The 23,485-nt window shown below is 41.0% G+C and overlaps 1 protein-coding gene across 1 annotated transcript in view; it reads left to right on the top strand.

Moving 5' to 3' along the window:
• Positions 1–23,485, top strand: part of LOC128624869 (calmodulin-binding transcription activator 1-like) — a 254,009-nt gene that overhangs the window by 184,989 nt on the left and 45,535 nt on the right. Inside the window, exon 6 of the mRNA XM_053652693.1 lies at positions 18,348–18,419. Coding sequence (XP_053508668.1) covers positions 18,348–18,419 — 72 coding nt within the window. The remainder of the gene's footprint in view (positions 1–18,347; positions 18,420–23,485) is intronic.

The raw sequence follows: 23,485 nt of genomic DNA, 5'->3' as shown, positions 1-23,485 counted from the left end.
AGCATGATCAGTTAACTGTGTCCTTCCAGATTTTTAAAGATTGTTTGTTTAAGTTTCAGAGTGCAGCAAAGTCAGCTAGGTCTAGGTATTTCTCTGACTTAATTGCTACACACTGTCATAGACCAAAGATCTTATTCACCACGATAAATTCAATTATTAATCCGAGTTTCCAATTCCATGGGGAACCCTCGGCTGAACTTTGTGAGAAGATTTTAAAATTTTTTGCTGATAAAGTAATTACTATTCGTTCTTCCTTCACTTTGCATTTATCAGACTTGTCCCCAAATTCACTGGCTTTACCGGGTTCATTTGATCAATTTGAACACGTTTCTCTAAAGGAGCTGTGTGATCTAGTTAACCAGATGAAAATATCATCCACGCCACTTGATGTTGTTCCCGCTGTGCTTATGAAAGCAACCTTTTCTGAAATTGGCCCCAGTATCCAAGTGTTGATAAATTCTTCTTTGGATGCAGGGGTGGTCCCAAATTGCCATAAGCATGCTATTGTTCAACCTTCGCTTAAGAAACAGGGTTTGGATGAAGGTTGCCTTAATAATTATCGGCCTGTCTCTAAGCTACTTTTTCTGTCAAAGCTGCTAGAGAAAGTAGTACAATCTCAATTGCTCCTGTTTTTAAACTCAGCTATGTTATTTGAACCTTTACTGATACCTAGTTGTACATTCCTTTGAAAGCTGGTGACTCCATTCAGCCATTGTTGGACTGTCTGGATGACATTAAAAAATGGTTGACAAATAATTTCCTCCGACTTAATGAAGACAAAACTGAAATAATTGTTTTTGGCCCCCTGAGATTGAGAGATGGTCTCATTAACGAGCTCCATAAACACTTTCCCTCAATTTCTTCCCAGGTTCGGAACCTTGGCTTCATTCTGGACTCAGAATTATGCTTAACCAAGCAGATAAATTTGGTCGTTAAGACTAGTTTTTATCAACTACGGATTATTTCAAAACTCAAAACATTTTTGTCTTTCCAGGATTTGGAGAAGGTTATTCATGCTTTTATTACTTCTCGCTTAGATTACTGTAATTCATTGTACTTGGGTCTTCCTCAGTCATCTCTGGCTCTTCTTCAGATGGTTCAGAATGCAGCTGCAAGGCTGTTGACCAGGGCAAAGAAGTTTGATCGTGTCACCCCAATTTTAGCATCGCTTCACTGGCTCCCAGTCCGTTTTAGGATTCAGTTTAAGGTTCTGATGTTTGTTTTTAAAACTCTTAATAATCAAGCTCCTTCGTATCTTGTGGATCTTCTTAATCCACATTCATCAAACAGATGTCTAAGATCTTCTGATAGGTTTCTTTTGCATGTCCCTCGTTCCCAGTTAAAAACAAAGGGGGATAGAGCTTTTGCTGTGGCTGCCCCCCGTCTATGGAATCAACTGCCACTGGACATCCGCCTTGCACCTTCTATTACCACTTTTAAAAATAGGCTTAAAACATATCTTTTCTACCAGGCTTTTTGATCAAATTTTTAATTGTTTAAACAAATTTTTTATTGATTTTTTCTATTGTCTATTGTCTGCTTTTATTTGGTCTAATTCTGTTTCTATTTTACTTTCTGTACTCTGTTCAGCACTTTGGTCAGCGTTGCTGTGTGAAACGTGCTATACTAATAAATTTTACTTACTTACTAAATACTTAAATACTGTTATATAACGCGCATTCTTAAATTCATTCAAAGCTACAGATTGAACAATAAAGATTCAACAAAACACACATTTTCGACCAACATTTACATGTTTGTGGGTACGGAGCAGAGTTTCTGCTTAATCTATGTATTATATTATATTATAAGTATATTAGAATGTATATTATGTATGTATATTATAAGTAAATGAATTTACGTTAAATTGTTGTTCATTAGTTTGTAGATTGTTATGTTTGAATGTGTGTGTGTGTGTGGTTTTATTTTCTCATTTTCTCTTATATTTCTCTCATATAGTATCTCTGATATTGGTGTTGCACCATGGTCCTGGAGACGTACCGTATACAAGCTATATGTAGGAACGACAATAAAAACTTTCTGGGGTTTTTTGTTTGTTTTGTTTTATTTTGATTCCTCATTGCATTTTATTTATTCTGGTCTGCTTATTTTATCCAGAGTTTGCCCTATTCAGCTGCTTGTTTCCTCCTGTTAAGTGCTACATACAGTAAATAAACTTTTATTATTAATATTATTATAAACTCTCACTAGTAATTCCATTAGTAAAGTTGCTTTTCTAAAGTTTTTATTTTTTTGCGGAATCTGTGCACGATCAGGTAGTAACTGAGGATATTGTGCATGTTTAAGTGAAAGCAACGGGTAATGCCTAAATGCAAACGAATCCTGTCTCTGATCGCATTCTACAAAAATGTGTTCTGTATTAATTCATATTTATTAATGGCTGCCCCAATAACCTGCCCTTAAACCGTCATAATAACTGAGGAATGTGAGTGAATCGAATGTGTTGTTCTTTTCTCAGTAAGGGAAACGGGTTAATATTCTTGTTTTCTCTAATATTCTCGATGGTAAACAATATTCCTGTTTACGGCGCATACTTTATACGCACTAAAGAATGTCATGCTAAAAACATGACGTCACACCTTCCCAACATTTGTTTGGTTATTTATTAACATTGCATTGGGTATTTTTCTCTACCTAGCTTATTGGGTTAAAAAGGACCCAACTGTTGAAGTACCTTGTGTATTATTATTATTATTATTATTATTATTGTTATTATTATTCACATACATGCATGTAATTCATTACGACTGTTTGCTCTATTGTGAACAGCATCATGCCTTAACTAACAGAAGTTGTTGTTATTATTATTATTATTATTATTATTATTATTATTATTATTATTATTAACAGGTTATTCAGGAAATTTCACTCATTTTAAACTTTATTAGAATTGAGTAACACCGTTAATAAAACAAATGGCCCAACTAAACTATATAACTAATATGTGTAACCCAGTGGTTGGGTTAAAATAACAGCCCAGGATTTTTATTTTTTTATTATTATTATTATTGTGCAGTGGCAGTAGATAAACCATTATAAAAATTGTTATGCCTCTAAATAAAGTCAACTGGATTTAATCGAAACAGATTCCACAGATGGAAAGTTCAGAAATTAAAAAATAAAATAAAATAAAATAAATAAATAAATAAATAAAATATGATTGTATTGTTTGTACTGAGGAGGCATGTGGATTTATTTTTTATTTTTTCAGTTAAAAGTCTTAAAATAAATGCTAAAATTGAAGATCCCACTCATCAGTATGAGTGAAAAGTGTTGGATAAGCTCCGAGCTCAGAGCAGGAACGTACAGAGATATGATGGAGTGGCTTTGGCCTGGAGTTACCTATAAACTTGAAACTAGTGTGTCCTGCTCAAGGGCACAGTAACAAGCAGAAGAGCAGCTGTGTCGAGTCCATCAGCGCTGTGATGTGAGGTGTGTGGTGTTTGGTGTATGGTATTTGGTGTATGGTGTTTGGTGTGTGGTGTGTAGTGTGTGGTGTTTGGTGTATGGTGTGTGGTGTGTGTGGTGTGTAGTGTGTGGTGTATGGTGTGTGGTGTGTGGTGTGTGCGGTGTGTAGTGTGTGGTGTTTGGTGTATGGTGTGTGTGGTGTGTAGTGTGTGGTGTTTGGTGTATGGTGTGTAGTGTGTGGTGTTTGGTGTGTAGTGTTTGGTGTGCGGTGTTTGGTGTGCGGTGTTTTGTGTGTGGTGTTTGGTGTGCGGTGTTTGGTGTGTGGTGTTTGGTGTGTGGTGTGTGTGGTGTATGGTGCTTTGGTGTATGGTGTTTGATGTGTGGTGCTTGGTGTGTAGTGTTTGGTGTGTGGTGTATGGTGTTTGGTGTGTGGTGTTTGGTGTGTGGTGTATGGTGCTTTGGTGTATGGTGATTGGTGCTTTGGTGTATGGTGTTTGGTGTGTAGTGTTTGGTGTGTGGTGTATGGTGCTTTGGTGTATGGTGATTGGTGCTTTGGTGTATGTGTTTGGTATGTGGTGTATGGTGTGTGGTGTGTTTGGTGTATGGTGCTTTGGTGTTTGGTGTATGGTGCTTTGGTGTATGGTGTTTGGTGTATGGTGTGTGGCGTATGGTGCTTTGGTGTGTGGTGTATGGTGTGTGGTGTTTGGTGTATGGTGTGTGGTGTTTGGTGTGTGGTGTGTGTGGTGTTTGGTGTGTAGTGTTTGGTGTGCGGTGTTTGGTGTGCGGTGTTTGGTGTGTGGTGCTTGGTGTGTGGTGTTTGGTGTGTGGTGTATGGTGCTTTGGTGTATGGTGATTGGTGCTTTGGTGTATGGTGTTTGGTGTGTAGTGTTTGGTGTGTGGCGTATGGTGCTTTGGTGTGTGGTGTTTGTTGTATGGTGTGTGGTGTGTGGTTTTTGGTGTGTGGTGTTTGGTGTGTGGTGTTTGTTGTATGGTGTGTGGTGTGTGGTTTTTGGTGTGTGGTGTGTGGTGTTTGGTTTTTGGTGTGTGGTGTATGGTGTTTGGTGTATGGTGTGTGGTGTTTCGTGTTTGGTGTATGATGTGTGGTGTATGGTGTGTGGTGTTTGATTTTTGGTGTGTGGTGTTTCGTGTTTGGTGTATGATGTGTGGTGTGTGGTTTTTGGTGTGTGGTGTTTGGTTTTTGGTGTTTGGTTTTTGGTGTTTGGTTTTTGGTGTGTGGTGTTTGGTGTGTGGTGTATGGTGTGTGGCGTGTGGTGTTTTGTGTGTGGTGTGTGGTGTATGGTGTGTGGCGTGTGGTGTTTTGTGTGTGGTTTTTGGTGTGTGGTTTGTGGTGTGTGGTGTTTGGTTTTTGGTGTGTGGTGTATGGTGTGTGGTTTTTGGTGTGTGGTGTATGGTGTGTGGTGTGTGGTTTTTGGTGTTTGATGTGTGGTGTATGGTGCTTTGGTGTGTGGTGTATGGTGTTTGATGTATGGTGTGTGGTTTTTGGTGTGTGGTGTTTCGTGTTTGGTGTATGATGTATGGTGTGTGGTGTTTGGTGGGTGGTTTTTGGTGTGTGGTGTGTGGTGTTTCGTGTTTGGTGTATGATGTGTGGTGTGTGGTGTTTGATTTTTGGTGTGCGGTGTTTGGTTTTTGGTGTGTGGTGTTTGGTTTTTGGTGTGTGGTGTTTGATTTTTGGTGTTTGGTTTTTGGTGTGTGGTGTATGGTGTTTGGTGTGTGGTGTTTGGTTTTTGGTGTGTGGTGTTTGGTTTTTGGTGTGTGGTTTTTGGGGTGTGGTGTTTGGTTTTTGGTGTGTGGTGTTTGGTGTGTGGTGTATGGTGTGTGGTGTATGGTGTGTGGCGTGTGGTGTTTTGTGTGTGGTTTTTGGTGTGTGGTTTGTGGTGTGTGGTGTTTGGTTTTTGGTGTGTGGTGTATGGTGTGTGGTTTTTGGTGTGTGGTGTATGGTGTGTGGTGTGTGGTTTTTGGTGTTTGATGTGTGGTGTATGGTGCTTTGGTGTGTGGTGTATGGTGTGTGGTTTTTGGTGTGTGGTGTTTCGTGTTTGGTGTATGATGTATGGTGTGTGGTGTTTGGTGGGTGGTTTTTGGTGTGTGGTGTGTGGTGTGTGGTGTTTCGTGTTTGGTGTATGATGTGTGGTGTGTGGTGTTTGATTTTTGGTGTGTGGTGTTTGGTGTGTGGTGTTTCGTGTTTGGTGTATGATGTGTGGTGTGTGGTGTTTGATTTTTGGTGTGTGGTGTTTGGTGTGTGGTGTTTCGTGTTTGGTGTATGATGTGTGGTGTGTGGTGTTTGATTTTTGGTGTGTGGTGTTTGGTTTTTGGTGTGTGGTGTTTGGTTTTTGGTGTGTGGTGTTTGATTTTTGGTGTTTGGTGTTTGGTTTTTGGTGTGTGGTGTATGGTGTTTGGTGTGTGGTGTTTGGTTTTTGGTGTGTGGTGTTTGGTTTTTGGTGTGTGGTTTTTGGGGTGTGGTGTTTGGTTTTTGGTGTGTGGTGTTTGGTTTTTGGTGTGTGGTGTTTGGCTTTTGGTGTGTGGTGTGTGGTTTTTGGTGTGTGGTGTTTGGTTTTTGGTGTGTGGTGTTTAGTTTTGGTGTGTGGTGTTTGGTTTTTGGTGTGTGGTGTGTGGTGTTTGGTTTTTGGTGTGTGGTGTTTGGTTTTTGGTGTGTGGTGTGTGGTTTTTGGTGTGTGGTGTTTGGTTTTTGGTGTGTGGTGTGTGGTGTTTGGTTTTTGGTGTGTGGTGTTTGGTTTTTGGTGTGTGGTTTTTGGTGTGTGGTGTTTGGTTTTTGGTGTGTGGTGTTTGGTTTTTGGTGTGTGGTGTGTGGTTTTTGGTGTGTGGTGTTTGGTTTTTGGTGTGTGGTGTTTGGTTTTTGGTGTGTGGTGTGTGGTGTTTGGTTTTTGGTGTGTGGTGTGTGGTGTTTGGTCCAGCCTCTTTATCAGCTCAGCTGGGATTTGAAACTAGCAAGCGTTCCATTTATCGCTGCAGAGTTTGGATCCACAGAGCTAATGCTTGAACCTCTCTTCAAATGAGGAAACAGATTTAACGGGAACACTGGGAGAATCACAGCAGCTAACTACCGCTCTGTGTGTGTGTGTGTGTGTGTGTGTGTTTCTCTGTGCACTCATTTTCCTCTGGTTCTTTCTCAGTTTTGCCATCTCCTCTTTCTGGAGGAGTCGAGCCCCCTCACTGCTGCTCGGCTTTGATTAGATATCCGCCACATTGTGATGCAAAGCGAGGGAAACTAGAGAATACAACTAAGTTTCCTCTGTGCCTCATCTGAAAAGGGATTGGCTGTAATCCCATGTGTAATGGAGCAGAAAGCCCTTTCTCTTTTCATTTTTTTTTCTCCTTCACTCCACCACTGTTCTTTCCCTTCCTGGTGTCAGTTTTCTGCGCCGGTGTCTTACAAAAGCTTGGCATCGACTGAGATCGATGAACTCCATTCACGAGTGCATCTCGCCGCTGGCACCGGAGTGTTTGTTTTTAATTACACTCTCCTCGTCTATTGTTTGCGAGACGATTATGGGTGTGGTTTGCGTTGATTTGTTTTCTTTCGGGTTTTTGTTTAGACGGACAGTCGCCATTTGGCTTTTCTTAAGTTCTGTCCGTGTAGCAAAGTCACGAAAACGAGTTTGACGTCCCAGCGTGTTGTTTTGGTTCATTTATCTACTCAGCTGTCGGGTATAAAAGTAACTAAAGTTGCTGATGAGTTTATATTAAGAACGCATACACACCAGAAACCGGATTAAACCAGATGCCCGACACTAAGAGTTACTGTTACACCCTGAAGTTACTTATTTTCCTTTAACTTCCTGAGGTGTTTTATTCCTTTAATATCAAGGAGTTTGTCGTCTCGCTCAAAAAATGATTCATCTTACTTTTATCTGTTTATAGTTACATTTAATGTTCTGTGTACCCTCACCAACCTCTCTCACTTTCTCATGCACACACTCACTCACTCACTCACTCTCTCACTCAGTCACTCTCTCAATCTCTCACTCACTCACTCTCTCACCCACTCACTCTCTCTCTCACTCACTCACTCTCTCACTCACTCTCTCACCCACTCACTCACTCTCTCACTCACTCACCCACTCACTCACTCTCTCACTCACTCACCCACTCAATCACTCTCTTTCTCACTCTCTCACTCACTCTCTCAATCACTCTATCACTCTCTCTCACACTCACTCACTCTCTCACTCACTCACTCTCTCTCAGTCTCTCATGTACTCACTCTCACTCTCTCACGCATGCACTTTCTCACTCACTCTCATTCACTCACTCACTCACTCACGCACTCTCTCTCACTCCTTCACTCACTCACTCACTATCTCACTCACTCTCACTCTGTATCTCACTCTCTCACTCACTTTCTCTCGCTCTCACTCACTCACTCTCTCACTCACTCTCTCTCTCATTCTCTCTCTCACTCAATCACTCTCTCACTCACTCTCTCACTCACTCTCTCACTCACTTTCTCTCGCTCTCACTCACTCACTCTCTCACTCACTCTCTCTCTCATTCTCTCTCTCACTCAATCACTCTCTCAATCACTCTCACTCACTCTCTCACTCACTCACTCACTCACTCTCTCACTCACTCACTCTCTCACCCACTCTCTCACTCTCTTTCTCTCTCTTTCACTCACTCTCTCTCACACTCACTCTCTCACTCACTCTCTCTCTCATTCTCTCTCTCACTCACTCACTCTCTCACTCACTCTCTCTCTCATTCTCTCTCTCTCTCTCTCTCACTCACTCTCTCTCACTCACTCTTGCTCTCTCTCTCCCTCACTCACTCTCTCTCTCTCATTCTCACTCACTTTCTCTCTCACTCTCTCACTCACTCTCTCTCACTCTCTCTCTAAGTTAATAAAAGAAATAAAACGCAGCTTGTCATGTTACAGAGAAACCACAAAAGCTTCAAATCCTCTGTCCTAAAGATGTCATAGCTTTACTGTACCTCTGACTGTTATGAAGTGCTAACACCGGAGACTCCTTCTATAAGAAATAAAAACACTTTTTAAAAAGTCTGTTTATTGTTAGACTTATTATTGTTTACTGAGAGAAACAATAACGTATTAGAGTGAGAGCATTAATATAAACCTGTGCAGTTGATAATAATAAAAATAAATCAATCAACACCTTCTGACCCATCAGAATGGAGAACTGGACAGCACTGTGATATAAGATCATGACCGTATCCTAGTTGACCTTGCGTGTCCTACACAATAGCAGTAGTTGAGTATGAGGACAATATATAGTGTCAGGCCAAGCTGGTGTGTGAGAGAGAGAGAGAGAAAGAGAGAGAGAGAGATGGCCATGGGCATCGTAAGGCAGTGTGCTATGAGTTGGAGAGATGAATGCTGACAGGTGCTGCTCTGTGCACATCGTTCATGCCCCACTGCACACACGAGCCATCACACACATGCTGACCACCTATGAGGAAAACGGATTTGTGTGTGTCCGTGTGTGTGTGTGTGTGTGTGCAGTCTGTCACCAAAATTGTTTGATAAAGGACTACAATCACTGGTCGTGCAACTCTTTAACCACATACTGAGATTAAATCAAACGCGGAGCACAGAGAGGTGAAAATTCTCCACCGAGTCATTGTTTGGATTCGGATATCGGTACACACGAAGTCACCGGGTAGAAGTGCTTTTTCTCCAAAAACGTCTCTCCATTCTGAAATTCTGCTGCTGCAGCATGCGGGAGGTATTGCACGCGCATGCAAATGACACCCCTGCTTATTACAGGTGACATAGATACTGCACGTCAATCAGCTGCAGTACTGAATGTCACACAGGGGGCCTTTAAGCGTTGCAGACTGACAGCAGGCTAGCAGTTCAGAGATACCCCGAGACCCGGGTGCTGCTGCTACAGTAGGCTGCTTTCACAGAAAAAAGGGCTTGCTGGAGTGGGTTTGTGCTGATATGGGGGGAAAACCACTGTAACTAACTGCTAACTAGCTCTCCGAGCTTGCTCTGTAGATTAGATTTGCTATTCTCAGTAACGCTTTTGAAATAAATATCAGTGAAACTCTGCCGATGTTTCCCTTCACTGTAGCTTCAAGAGAATTTTAGCTGTTCATGTGACTTGACTTAAGCGATACCAGCGTGCTGTTATGACTGTTATTACTTATCGCACTGTATGAGATGAACCCAGCAAAATCTTGGCCGAATTCTGTAACAGACTCTGCCATAACACATGTCGAATTACATGAGGAAGATCCCAGACCATCGATTTGTATAATGTGGGTTTGTGGATCTTTGACTGGAAGCAGTTTGACCGAAAGAGTTTCACGTAATATTTCGAATATTCCGTAATATTCCGAATATTGCAAATTTTTCTAAATAACCGCAGGTCGAGATGCTTCGTGTGATGTCGTCACGACGCACGTTCAACCAAAGCCATCTTCGAGTCTCGTGCGTCGAACACGAGTACAGCTAAAAGGTCTCGTTTACCAACAAACATCGCTTGTTTTCAACGACCTGTATGCTTTAACCTGTATTATGCATGTCAAAAGTTTTGGCAGTTGAGTAAAAAATGCAACGCGTGAAACAACATTTAGTCAGGAACCCCTTAAAAAGCCTTTCACCGGTTTTAAAAAGACATAATAAGGTTTCATGTTAAATATGGGGTCATGGAGGCTCATTGCCGTGGGCAGGCCTGAGGCTGTTTGCCCCGAAAACCCCAGTGTGCTGTAGGATAAAATGCAAACATCCCCAATCTGTCTCTGTTTCTGTCTTACCACTTAGTTATTTTCTTCCTAGCTGCAGTTTTGCCGTCTCAGCAGAACGTGAGCTTTTATTGGTTAGAGGTGTGAGATAAGTAAAGGAGGCTTTAGACAACAAACCAAGACTATAACTGGAGCAGAACCTGTTCGACTACGCCATATATGAAAATCAATTCCATTCTCTCTCTCTCTCTCTCTCTCTCTCTCTCTCTCTCACTCTCTTTTTTGCGTTTGTGTAGTTGAAGATTAAGCGGCTGCTGAAGAGTCCGTATTTACAAACACGCAGGCCAAAACTAACTAGAATACAAATAGCCTTTTTTTTTTTATCTCTTTCTAAGCACTGGACCAGGAAAAAAAAGGGTTTGTTGTTCCTCTTCTTATGCACATGAAATATGAAGCTTTCTCTTTTTTTCCCCCTCAAAACATCAACAATGACAGTTCGGTTTGTGTCTGCTCTCATTTTCTTTATTCACATACTGTATAAAGATGCAAATCCTCATTCTTTCTCTCTCTCTCTTTCTCTCTCTCTCTCTCTCTCTCTCTCTCTCCCGGTTCCTCTCTCATGCCTTCCCTCGGTCTGCTTTCTTCCTCTCTCCCGAACTCTTTCCTTCCCATCTGATCCCTCCTCTCCTCACAGGTGGAGCTGTGGGAATATTAGCCAGCAGACAGATCATTTAGGGGGTCGGACCTGTAAATATTTTAATTGTGATTTATGGGCTTTGCAGGGCTCTCAGGTTGGGAGTAGATTTTCTTAATTGATCACCTGAAGCTCTGTAGAGCAAAAAGTACCAATGTACAGTACGGAGACAATTCATCAAGCTATACGATGACGTGCCACTTTCTCAACTCATGCTGAAGGCTTTAAGGCAAGACAGAAATTGCGTTTATGATTTATGTCATGTATAACGTTTTTCAGATTTTTGTAGAAATAGAATCTCGAAAATGTTTTGTCTTAAACTGTAGTAATAAAAAAAAATACAAACACTCAATTGCAAAATTACATTTTATTTATAATCCCACTACCCCGTTCTCTTCTTCCTCGTGTCGTCTCAGGACATTTGTTTTTTTCCTTCGTCACGTTCAATATGAGTCTATATTTAAATCCGAATTTCTGTAAGTGAATTTCACTGTTTTTGTTCACTCAAGACTACATTACATTACATTATCTGTAACTTAGCAACATTGACGCCTTAGCTCCACCCACTTATCCCTGAAATGCTTGTTTTCTAGTATAATGTCTATACTATAAGCGTCATCATAACTCGCACATCAGTTTTCTTTATAAATCTGCCAAAACAAACCATACTAGAGCTGAAGCATGGACTCACAATATGTTTTTCTATATTCAGATATCAAATTAGAGCTGTGTTGCAGGCATATTTCTCAAAATGATGAATGATAATTGGTGGAATTTTTACACTTTTGATAACATTCCAAGCTGTTGTGTAAATCCTTCAAAGTAAACAGTGCAATTCTAATAGCACCCAACAACTAGATTTTCAGTGCATGTATTTATTTAAATAGATAAATAAATGTTTCTTCACCTGGTAAAGGTTCACTGTGATGTAGCTTACATCACCTGTAGAACCAGGTTCTCCTGCAGGTTCTCTGTTAAATAAGAACCCCAAAGTGGTGTCTATTAACTGAAACCTGCAGATGATTCTGTTTGGGCTCCTGGGTTGGAGGAGTTTGCACAGGGGAATGGGCGTGGTCGTTTTTTTGTTTTTTTTTAAACTCCTTCTACTCCTTCTGTGAAATCCGTCCCGCTTCGTCAGCGTTCTCTACCCCTCATTCAGGTGCTGCTGGAACGACAGCACACTCAGCACCACCCTGAAGCACTGCTTCCTTCGCTGCTGACCGCTATCACTAAAGCCCATCCTCGTTCAGCCGGGACACTTGCTTCCCTACTTTTACCTCTTTTTTTTCTTTTTTTTATTCTGAATGACGTCATGCCCCAGTCACTGAACCTAAAAGAGAAAGAAAAGGAGGAGGAGCAGGAACTCCAACCTGATAAAACCTGCTGATTGAGGCTGCTTTTCAATTCCACTTAATGTCTTTGGCGCTCTGCCCAGCTCCACCTACGGGCTGCCATTAACATCCATGGATAGCAGGTCTTCACACACACACACACACACACACACCTTGTTCCTTCTGACAGATTCAGATTCGTTTTTATCTCTTTTCATCAGCATCACTAGTCTGTCCCTATACACCGTGTTTCAGTTAAATTCCCGAATCTGATTGGTCAGAAGGTGTGCATTATTTATGTATGACCACACAGCTCGTTCTGATACATTACCGTTTCTATAGTAAAAGCTCAAGCACAATGACCTGTACAGCGGACACTACACATGATCTAAGACTAATAATAAACAGATTTTTTTTTTTTTTACTTTTTGACAACAACAAAAAACCTGGAATCGTTGATGTGGTGAATATTTTTTTACTAGAAGGGAACTTTTATGGAAGGAGTCTCCAGAGAGAGCGAGAGAGAGGGAGAGACGTTCCACAACATTACATCAACGTATAAACTGATAAAAAAAAGCGTTTTGTGTTGTTCAGTAATAAATGAAATATTGTGATCTTTGGCAAATCACCTGTGATATAAGCGGAATAACACACTCTGGACCATTGATTATACAAAAATAATACACATAACAACACAACACACTTTTTATATATTTATTCTTACATGTAATGTGGAACATCCACAAAACAACTCCATGCTATCATTTATGTTATAAACAGTTGTTCCATCATCAGTCTCCCTCTCTCTCTCTCTCTCTCTCTCTCTGTCTCTGTGATGTTACAAATCTCTGACACTGGAGACTCCTTCCATAAAAGTTACCTTCTAGTAAAAAATAAAAAAAATAAAAAAAATTCACTACATCAATGATTCCAGGGTTTTTGTTGACAAAAAGTAAAAAAATAAAAAAATCTCTCTCTCTCTCTCTCTCTCTCTCTCTCTTTCTCTCTTTCTTTCTCTCTTTCCCTCTCTCTCTCTCTCTCTCACTGGAGATTCCTTCCATAAAAGTTACCTTCTAGTAAAAAATAAATAAACAAATAAATTCACCAAGTCAACTTTTTTGTCAAAAAGTAAAAAAAAAAGAGAAAATCTCTCTCTTTCTCTCTCCCTCTCTCCCCAAGAAACCACAAAATGCAAACCTCTCTGTCCTGAAAACTTTCTCATTACAGAAAACTTAACATAACGCCTGATTTGAAGTCAGATTTTCAGATTTTCACAGTAGCACTTTTTAACCCGTATTTTTTGAGTCCTGTTCTGAGGAGCTACTTTTTTTTTTTTTTTAATACTTCAATCTAAAGTAGCTTCAATTACCTTTAACAAACAGCCTGCCACACGAGACTATCGACCCCGGATTGTTCTGCTTTATTGGGTCGTTCTCTTGGTGAAGAACTTTTCCTGAATGGCGCGTCAGATCTATTCCTCTAACCAAGAAATAATTGTGGCATCAGACTCAATTCATTAAAGCCAATCAATGAGGAGCACCAGACCGGTCCAACAACAGAGATCTCTGAACCGCAATCCTACGATAAGATTCAATCCAGTGAAGAGGTCGGTTTGTACATTCACAATGAGTCAAATCGCAGCCTGCTCTCACTGTAAAGCTACAAACGGACTTTAATGCACTTGTACCACGGCGCTGTAAATCCTTGATTCTGATTGGTCAGAAGGAGCTTTTTCTATAACAGCAGCTTGAATCACAGGTTTATATCGACACGCTCGTTTACAGGGACTCGTACGAATTAGCGGACACGCCACATACACAGAACGAAAATGTGCGTAATGGCTGATACGGTGAGGTTTTCTGCAAGGAGACGTTTAGTTAATGTTTATGGACGGAGTCTCCACTTTGAGTTTACCCCTTGTGGTTTTGAAAGGAAAAAAAGGGAAATTTATAAGAAAATGTTTAACTTTGGGGCGGTAACAGTCGCAGTTTTCTATAACAGTGTGCCTCGTCAAGTTTAATTCCTTACATACAGTAGATGCTTTTTATATTTATTTCTCTTCTAATTCATAAGCTCTAACTCATTTCTGTTATTTCAGGCTACTCATTGTAAAGTCTCTACTAAAGAAAAAGTTAGTTGGAGAGAGAGAGAGAGAGAGCTGGAAATGATGAACATTTCAAATCCCTAAATTACCTGGGCTTCTGTAGAAAGAATTTCAGAACTAATATCACCAGCTGTGGTTAAATACGTAAACAAAAAACAAGCTTTGTAATGTAATTAAGGCATTTCCTTTACTGGGAATTTCCTCCGTTAAGAAAGCAACACAAATAAACACCTTCTGTTGTTTACGCGATATGAACGCATGGTGTAGCTCTGCTGCTAGTGTTTTTATATTAATGAGATTCAATTTCACGATATTTTAAGTAGTTAAAATATCTGATTGTGTTTTGTAAAGGAATTTGACAGCCCTAGTAGGCCTGCTTTCAAGTTCAATATCATATCTGGGTCTATTTCAGTGCTCCAAGCTACATTTCCTCAAACCCCAAATACATCAGAGACCAAAGTGGATTGTGTTTACACAGTTACCTTGAAAGACGGTGAAGCCACACCTTCTGTGATGTCACAATATGGATAAGCTTAATCGTAGAAGCGAGTTAATCTCTCGTTTTTCAACTACATGTAAGATTTAACCAGGAAGTGCAGAAACTAAAGATTGTAAGGAAAGGCTGAAAGGCACCTTGACTGCTGTGTGTGAGTATGAGAGTGTGTATGCACACTCATGCACTCACATCCGTCCGTGAAAGCATGTTACAGCGCGTAGGAGCTGTTCTCAGACACCATGCTGGGGCTGATCTAATCGTGTGAATGTAATTAGGCTTTAATTGCCCAGCGTGTGAGACTCTGGCATCTGTCTGGGGCCCAGACGGCAAATAATAGCCTCTGATGCTGTCATTTCTTAATCACACTGTTACCAAACACGCCCATGCAGCCAGCGTCGCGCAGCTGAGAGAGGACACGGGAGCACACTCAGCAGTGTTGACTGTATCCTTGCGCTAGACGTAGACGTGATCCGAGCTGAACGAGGATGCAGATTCAACACGCCGACAGCGTTGTCGTGGTTTTGTCACGTTTATGTAACCGATCCACTTAATAACCGATTCATTCTTTAGTTCTGAAATGACAGGTTCTGCTCGCTCTCGCTTCCTTTATCACGCTCTCGCCTTAAGCAATTGATCAATAAATTGGAGCAGAATATTTTAAACAATATAGTATTTTTAATATTTAGAACAGCAAATATTTTACAATATGTCTAGGACAGTTTGTTAGCCATGTTTATTGAGAAATAACGACTAATTTGTTTCCCTGCATGTGTGCAAGAGGGTAAGCACACGGTGCATAAATCACTGTTTATTCCAGTTTAGGTTGGTGTGTGCGTGTGTGTGTGTGTGTGTGTGTGTGTGTGTTCACAGTGAAATTCTCAGTGTTTAAAACACCTACCGTGTCGAAGTAACACCTACTGCTATAAAAGATTCATATTCAACATTGTTTGCAATACTGCGGATTTTGCTGTGTGTGTGTGTGTGTGTGTATTGGGTAATATGATATTTACGTATATATTTGTAACACTTTATTAAACCAGACCCTATACAAACCATCTACGGATCATTAAGCAGCATATTGTCTGATCATATTGTGGAACTAAATGGATTTAAAAACGGGTGTAATCGCTGATACGGTGAAGTTTTCTGTAAGGAGATGTTTGTTAGCATTTACGGACGGAGTCTCGTTTCTCTTTAGCACGACAAGCTGCGCTTTTTTGTCTCGTTAACTTCAAGAGAGAGGAAAAAAGTGATGCTGTTTATATAGGGGATCTAAAAAGTTCAAATGGCAGGTTTTTTGTGATATATATAAAAAAATAAACCAAGATACATTATGTCAGAACCTTTTCTACCTTTATTGTAAAATTTTGTTCTATTTTTATTCTAAATCTATGGATCACTATCAAAATGAATCACTATCCAAATGTATGAATCACTATCAAAATGAATCACTATCCAAATGTTTGACTCACTATCAAAAATGAATCACTATCCAAATGTATGAATCACTATCTAAATGAATCATTATCCAAATGTATGAATCACTATCTAAATGAATCACTACAGAAATGTCTCCATGAATCACTATTTAAACATATGAATCACTGTGTAAATGAATGAGTAACTAAATGAATCACTGTGTAAATGTATGAATCACTATGTAAATATAGGCAGGTTCTGTGGTGTAAGAGGAATAAAACACTGCTGCAATCGACTTAAAGGTGATAACAGGAACTCCGCTTCATCACACCACTCCATCGATGATTGTTTCCCTATGACGTCATGACACAGAGTGTTTGTGCCTTATATATCACGTGTGTATAGGAATGTGCAGTGTTTATGCATGCTGTGTGTGTGACTCAGGATGGATTATGGTGCTATAATAGGAGGTAAACAAAGTCGGCAGCATGAAAACGTGTTTTGATTTTATGCCTCACGTGTCTAGAAAGGTGTACTCGAGCGAAACCCCAGCACCTGTTCACCAGAGTGACAGACTTTCTCCTATGTGTGTGTGTGTGTGTGTGTGTTATACTAATTCAGATTGCAATGACAATGTACCATGACTTTCCAAGACCTGCTCCATAAATTTGTACAATGTTTCTAGATGTATCTGCGCATGCGGTGTGTATATTTGGAAACGAGTCTTTTCATTTACACGCTTTCTATTTTCTGACTTGCTGAGTGTGCTGTAATGCGTGATAGCGAGACTGAAACCTCATCCCTCGTATTCAATTAATTCCCATAATCTGGAGCTTGTTTAAGGTGAGCGGCAGCCTGGGCAGCTGGCTTCTCACATATTCCCCAGCTGGAAATAGCATTAGAGTTGATCGCCTGCTATCGACTAGCTTCAGAAGGACACTAGATGAAGGGAAGGACAGAGACACTAGGATCGGCAGGGTGCTGTTAGCCCTGAACTCAAAAATTATTCCGCCATTTAAGGAACTGTTTATTAAAATTGTTAAAATTCAGGAACTGTTTATTAAAGAGATTGCAAACTGCACTGGACACACAGTACAGCTTCTGCAGCAGTATCTTCTATAGAAGCTGGCCAGTTTTCAAAAATGTGCAATCTGTATAATTTTACTTTCAATTTTAAATCCTTGTCTCTGCTTCACATTAGGTAATAATCGTATAATGCTGAGGACAAACATACTTAAACTCTATATAAATAAATAAACCAATATGACAATATGCTACGGGCTGCCAAGTGTAAATAATTTCATTCTCTTTTCTATTTGAGGCCATTCTGATACTTTTAGATAGTGATTCATGTAAAATAACAGTTTTAAGTTTTAGAGAAAATATAAATGTTAAATATAAATGTAAATTAAGAAAATGTTTTGTTTGTGCCCCCACCCGCTCAGAGTTTTGCGTCAAACCTATAAGTTTTTTATACATTAATCTCTATCTAAAATGAATCACTATCTATATGAATCACCATCTAAAATGAATCACCATCTAAAATGAATCACTATCTAAACCAATCATTATCTAAAAGAATCACAGTCTAAATGTATGCATCACTATCAAAATGAATCCCTTTTCAAGCGTATGAATCTATCGAAATGTTTGAATTATTTTCTAAGTGAATCAACATGTGAATAAGTCATTATCTAAACGTACAAATCAGTATGTAAATGAATCCGTATCAAAATGAATCACTATGTAAATGAATCACTATATAAATGAATTACTTTGTAAATGTGTCAGCTTCAAATGATATAATGATCAAAAAAGTCTGATAGAAAGGAGTATTCAATTATTTACATTAGTGCTCCATAATATGCAGCCTAATAGACAACAGGCACCGTGTAAATACTGAACAAACCAAAGAGAAGACCAAAACTCCAGCTCTGCTCTCTATAATCACAGTTCATCATGTTTAATTAGGTGGGGAAGCCAAAAATCATGATGATGATTAAATTAGAGTTATTATTGCAGTCTTGGTGGTGAGATGGTTTTCTTTCATGCTCACATGCTCACATGCTCTTCTCTGTACACTGTGGATGAGTAACTGCATTAATAATCAATGAGAATGTAATAATCAATAAGAGGAAGAAGAGAGAGTATGTGTTGAGTAATTCTGTGTGTGTGTGTGTGTTTTCACAGTGTCTGTACGGGTGTTATGTCCACTCCTCCATAATCCCTACCTTCCACCGCAGGTGTTACTGGCTGCTCCAGGTAAGACCACTTTCTATCTGTCTGTCTGCCTGTCTGTCTGTCTACCTGTCTGTCTATTTTCTAGCCTGTCTGTCTGTCCCTCTGTCTGTCTTTCTGTCTGTCTGTTTGCCTGTCTGTCTATTTGCCAGCCTGTCTGTCTGTCCCTCCGTCTGTCTTTCTGTCTGTCTGTCTGTCTGCCTGCCTGTCTGTCAGTCTGTCTGCCTGTCTATCTGTCTGTCTGTCTGCCTGTCTGTCCATCTGTCTGTCTGTCCGCCTGCCTGCCTATCTATCTATCTATCTATCTATCTATCTATGTGTCTTTGAGTCTATCTGTCTTGAGAGAGAGGGAGAGAGAGAGCGCAAAAGAGAGGGAGAGAGAGAGCACGAGAGAGAGAGAGAGGGAGAGGGAGAGAGACAGAGTGAGAGAGAGATGAGATAGGTTTAGCACAGATTGAAGGAGAGAATAAGGAATGTTGCTGTTCTTCCCTCACATTCACTCATTCTCTTTCTGATTGCCAGAGGCAAAATGTGTGTGTGTGTGTGTGTGTGTGTGTATTAGAATGTTCTGTTGCTGTGTCTCGGCTCTGCCTCCGTACCCTGTGCAGAAGAAGGCTGCTGTGGATGAGGTGTCTTGAAGAAAGCAGAAATCTTAGAAGAAAACTAAACACAAACACAGTGTGCAGTCCCTTTTTTTTCTAAATAAATAAATAAATATACGCGGTTCAGTTTGAGAATGATTATAGATTTATGGAGAGTTTTCTCCCCACTCGGCCTGTCTGAAGCACACGATTGATCGCCGCGAGCGAGAATAAGCACATCAGCGACAGACCTGAAGCGCACGGCCGTTCCTCCTCTCACTTTCCCCAACTCCATAAAACCTCAGGCAGCTTATTAACAGCAAACAGCATCTCGTCTGCATTTCACGCCGCGTCATCCAGACCGTCACCTACACCACGCAGCGTGTTTATATACCACCTGCGCTATGTTTACTGGAACCCCGGTGAAATTAAAGGAAGCTAACAGTCGATTGACACACGGCTCTTAGACATGATTACCGCTGCTCCAGCCGCTGCTTCACCCGATCGATACGCTCCCATCCACCAGAGCAATCACTTGAGCTCAGATTTCACAAATGAATAGCTGTCAATAATAGTCTAACTGCACAGAACAATCCAAGTACACTAACGGCGTGTTGGCGTTAAAGCGAGGAGTGTAAAAAAGAGAGCTTGTTTTTCAGTTGGCTAGCAACGAGCGAGGTGTGTGTGCATGTCACAGAACACTGGGCATGGTGCTGATCGCTCCAGTGAGGCCTGACAGTGCTTCTAAACACACACACGTACAGAGCCAGACTCCCTCTAAACACACACACGTACACAAATATACAAACTGCTGAAAAGCCAGACTCCTGCGATATATCAGTTTTAGTCAGGATGTGAGAAAGATGGAGGGCAAAACAAAAAACAGTAAAAAAAAATCCGGGGAATTTATTGATCGAGATTTTCCAGCATAACCTCTTCAGACCTGCCAACTTTCACGTGTTTTAACGTCACACTACGCTGGAACTTTCTCAAAAATAAGCCGAAAGTTCTTCCGTCCTTTTCCACCCCAGATGAGCCAATCGATGTATGAATCTGGAGCGATCGAGAGTCGAGAGCATAGGTCTTTTGAACTCTCTGATATTATGTCTGGAAGCCCCGCCCCCTTCTCTGCATCTCACATTAGTCACATTTCTTCCTAAAACCTCGCAACGTACTATACGGTCAACCTTAAATCGCATTCCACTACCGTGCAGTATAGTTAACGTCATATTTATTAGGGATGTGACGGAATATTTTCCCACATGAAACGCACGTTGTTCACCAAGATGCCAAGCGTAAGGTGTAAAGCGTATAAAGTGCATGTGTGCGACGGTGATGAAGCACCAGGTAAAAACGCGCTTATTTATTCATTGAGACGTTTGACTTGAACCGGTGCACACGTGAAAGACACACATTAGTCACGTCGGACTGAACGGCAGGCTACATGATTACTGTTTACCACAGCACAGTGTGTCGCCTGCATCTTTTATGAGAGGGAATTTATTTACCGCCGTCGAAGGGTACGAAGTCGCTCGAGCGTTAAAGCAAGCAAACAGCGCGGACAGGGTGCGGAAGGACAACGGACTTCACTTCTTTTTCCCTCCCTCTCCTGCCCTTCCTGCTTTTCCGCTATGCATGGGATACACTTCGCATACCGCTGCTCATCTGTATTTATTTATTTATTTGGATTTTAGAATAACAACGAAGACGACAAACGGTACGAAATAACACTCAGGGATTTGTGCAATGAGTGAGAAATGTATGAATCAAGCAAAAACTATGTTATCATTTTAAGTTCTTAGGTAGGGCTTCTTGGATTTAAAACGTAAGACGTGGGAACACAAGTGTTTTTATGCACTGTAGACTGAGAAAGTAATGATAAATGGTCTGCACTTATATAGCATGTATATGCAAGGCACTAACTTGCCATCGGGAGCAACTTGGGGTTCAGTGTCTTGCCCGAGGACACTTTGGTATGAGGAGTCACGTGGGCCGGGAATCGAACTGCCAACCCTACGATTAGTAGGCAACCTGCTCTACCACCTGAACCACAACCACCCAGAAAGGTGTTGAACTACCCGAAGCACGCGGTTTGTAAACGTGACGGTTTTAAATGTGGTTAATCGTGAGCAGATTATTCCCAGGATCTGGAGGTCGCTGTGTGGACATGACATGTCTTAGGAAATTTTCCAAGTGGTGCAACAGAAACGCGTTCGCCCTGTCGTCCAGAGATCACTGAGAGTCTGAATCCCATCGACGCCAAAGCCAACCGGCCCAGAGACCGGAGAGCAATATTGGGAGAATTTATAGGAATTTAGAATTCCTTTCAAATTCAGACTCAGGAAATACCAGGGAACATCAGCGCTTCAAAATGGAGCATGAGAAGCAATCAAGAATATAAACATGAATCCAGATACACGAGAATACATGAAGTGCCTTCATTTTCTTTACTCTGAGAATTGTAGAGCTGGTTGGGGAGAAAAATGCTGGCCCTGACAGTTGTGCGATTGTAGAAGATACACTTGTGCATATTTTGCACACACACACACACGCATGTCCTCCTGAGACTGCTCTGTCTGATACCGCAGACGGGTGAGGCCAACGCTGGTGCCAGTGTGTTATTAGCACCGACTTTCTCCCCAACCTCCCAGACTAGATGAACCATTACTTCTCTCCCTCTACACACACACACACACACACACACACACATTCGCGCACGTGCTACACTTTGGAGTCTGCAGACACTGCCCCAGGACCCCTACTCCGCAGCCACGTCCTCAGCGGGACAGTGTGAGTGAAAAGAAAAACGAAGACACGAGCATCGTGTTAAATAATGCATTCCTGAACCTGACCGCTATTAAAGAACGGAGAAAGACAAATAGAAACGTGTGTGAACAGAGAAGCTCATTCCTGACTTGTTACCACAGGAGACCTGGAGACCTCAGTATCCTTCACCTCACACATTGTGTCTCACAACAGAGACAGAGCTTTTATCGCCAGGTCCGTTATACAGTACATATACACATTATTCCATGAATAAAACACTCTGTGTTGTGTTGTTATAGAAAAACAATCAACCATGGGGCGGCATGGTAAAGCCGAGTTACTGTTACTGCGCTGGAGTTGATTATTTCCCTGGAACCGCACATCCTGAAGCGCTTTATTCCTCTTTCACCACAGCAACGTGCCAGCGTTCCATTTTATTCATTATACAACGTACAGTTTTTCCTGCATTCATAGTTACACTGAATGTTGCTGAATGACAGCGTAGTTCCTGTTGTGATTTACATCATAGCAGCTTTTAAACAGTCATTCCTTCACCAGCCGGTCTTTTTCTTTCTCTCTGTTGAAGTGGAACGAGACGAAAGAGTAAACTCGTCTCTCCTGAAAAAGATGTCAGAAAGCTTCAAAGTTACAGCTTTACCCAGAGCCGACGCTCGGGACTCCTTCCGTAATCGTGAAATAAACATCTCCTTACAGAAAGCTTCACCGTATCGACAGTTACGCGGCGCTACATGCTGCGCTGTTACTACGGAAACGATAACGTATTAGAACGAGCACATTATATACAAAGCCGCGCCTTCTGACCAATCAGAAAGGTCCGAGACTTCGACAGCACATCAGTGTAAAATACGTGTGCATACTGTATATATTTGGTCGCGTTACTACTAAGCAGTCGTGCCAATAAAGCACACATTGTGCTTGAGAGAGAAATATTTTTTTTTTAAAAAGGACAATAGAGTTGGAGAAGGAAAACAGCTGAAAAACATCACCCCAAAAATAAATAAATAAACAAATAAATAAATAAATAAAGCCCCAGCGCTAATTGAAAAGAGAGCAAATTAATTACGGTAATGAAGCAATTAAAAGGCTGTCACGCACCCCGGCTTCTCGTTTAGGCCAGTAAGCGTTTTGGGGTTTTTTTTGTTTGTTTGTTTGTTTGTTTGTTTTGTCCTCTATTCCCCTTGTGTCCACATGAAAGATGCATGTCCTCTTCGCTTTCTAGATCTTTTCTTCTCTTCCATATTGTTTAGGAGATCCGTGAGATGAAGGCTGGGCAGTGGGGTGAGCTCAGGGTCCTTCTGTGTGTGTGTGTGTGTGTGTGTGTGTGTGTGTGTGTGTGTGGTCCAGTTTGTGAGTAGGTGAAGGACAGATTGTATGGCGTGCAGACTGAGAGCGACCTTTTACCCCCTCGTGTCTCTAGTCGTCTGTGACGGAGGTTTTACTCGGCCGTGTGCCACAGCTTAAACATCAGGGAGATTAGAGGATGCGTCATGGACGACTGAACATCACAGATTCCTTCGTTTTTATTCTGTTTATTTATTTATTTATTTATTTATTTGTTTGTTTGTTTGTCAGAGGTGAGTCTGTTTGTAACCAAATATGAATATTATCTGGAAGGAACAGATCACATAGAACAGAGTATGAATAGGAGGCATGCTGTGTTTTGTTTTGTTGTTGTTGTTTATTTGTTTATATATATTACTTTTCAGAAAGGTTCCCTTGGCA

The sequence above is a fragment of the Ictalurus furcatus genome, chromosome 21 (genome assembly GCF_023375685.1).
Source record: "Ictalurus furcatus strain D&B chromosome 21, Billie_1.0, whole genome shotgun sequence".
Taxonomy (NCBI): domain Eukaryota; kingdom Metazoa; phylum Chordata; class Actinopteri; order Siluriformes; family Ictaluridae; genus Ictalurus; species Ictalurus furcatus.
The sequence above is the reverse complement of the archived record's forward strand: the minus strand, read 5'-3'. Positions and strand labels throughout refer to the sequence as shown.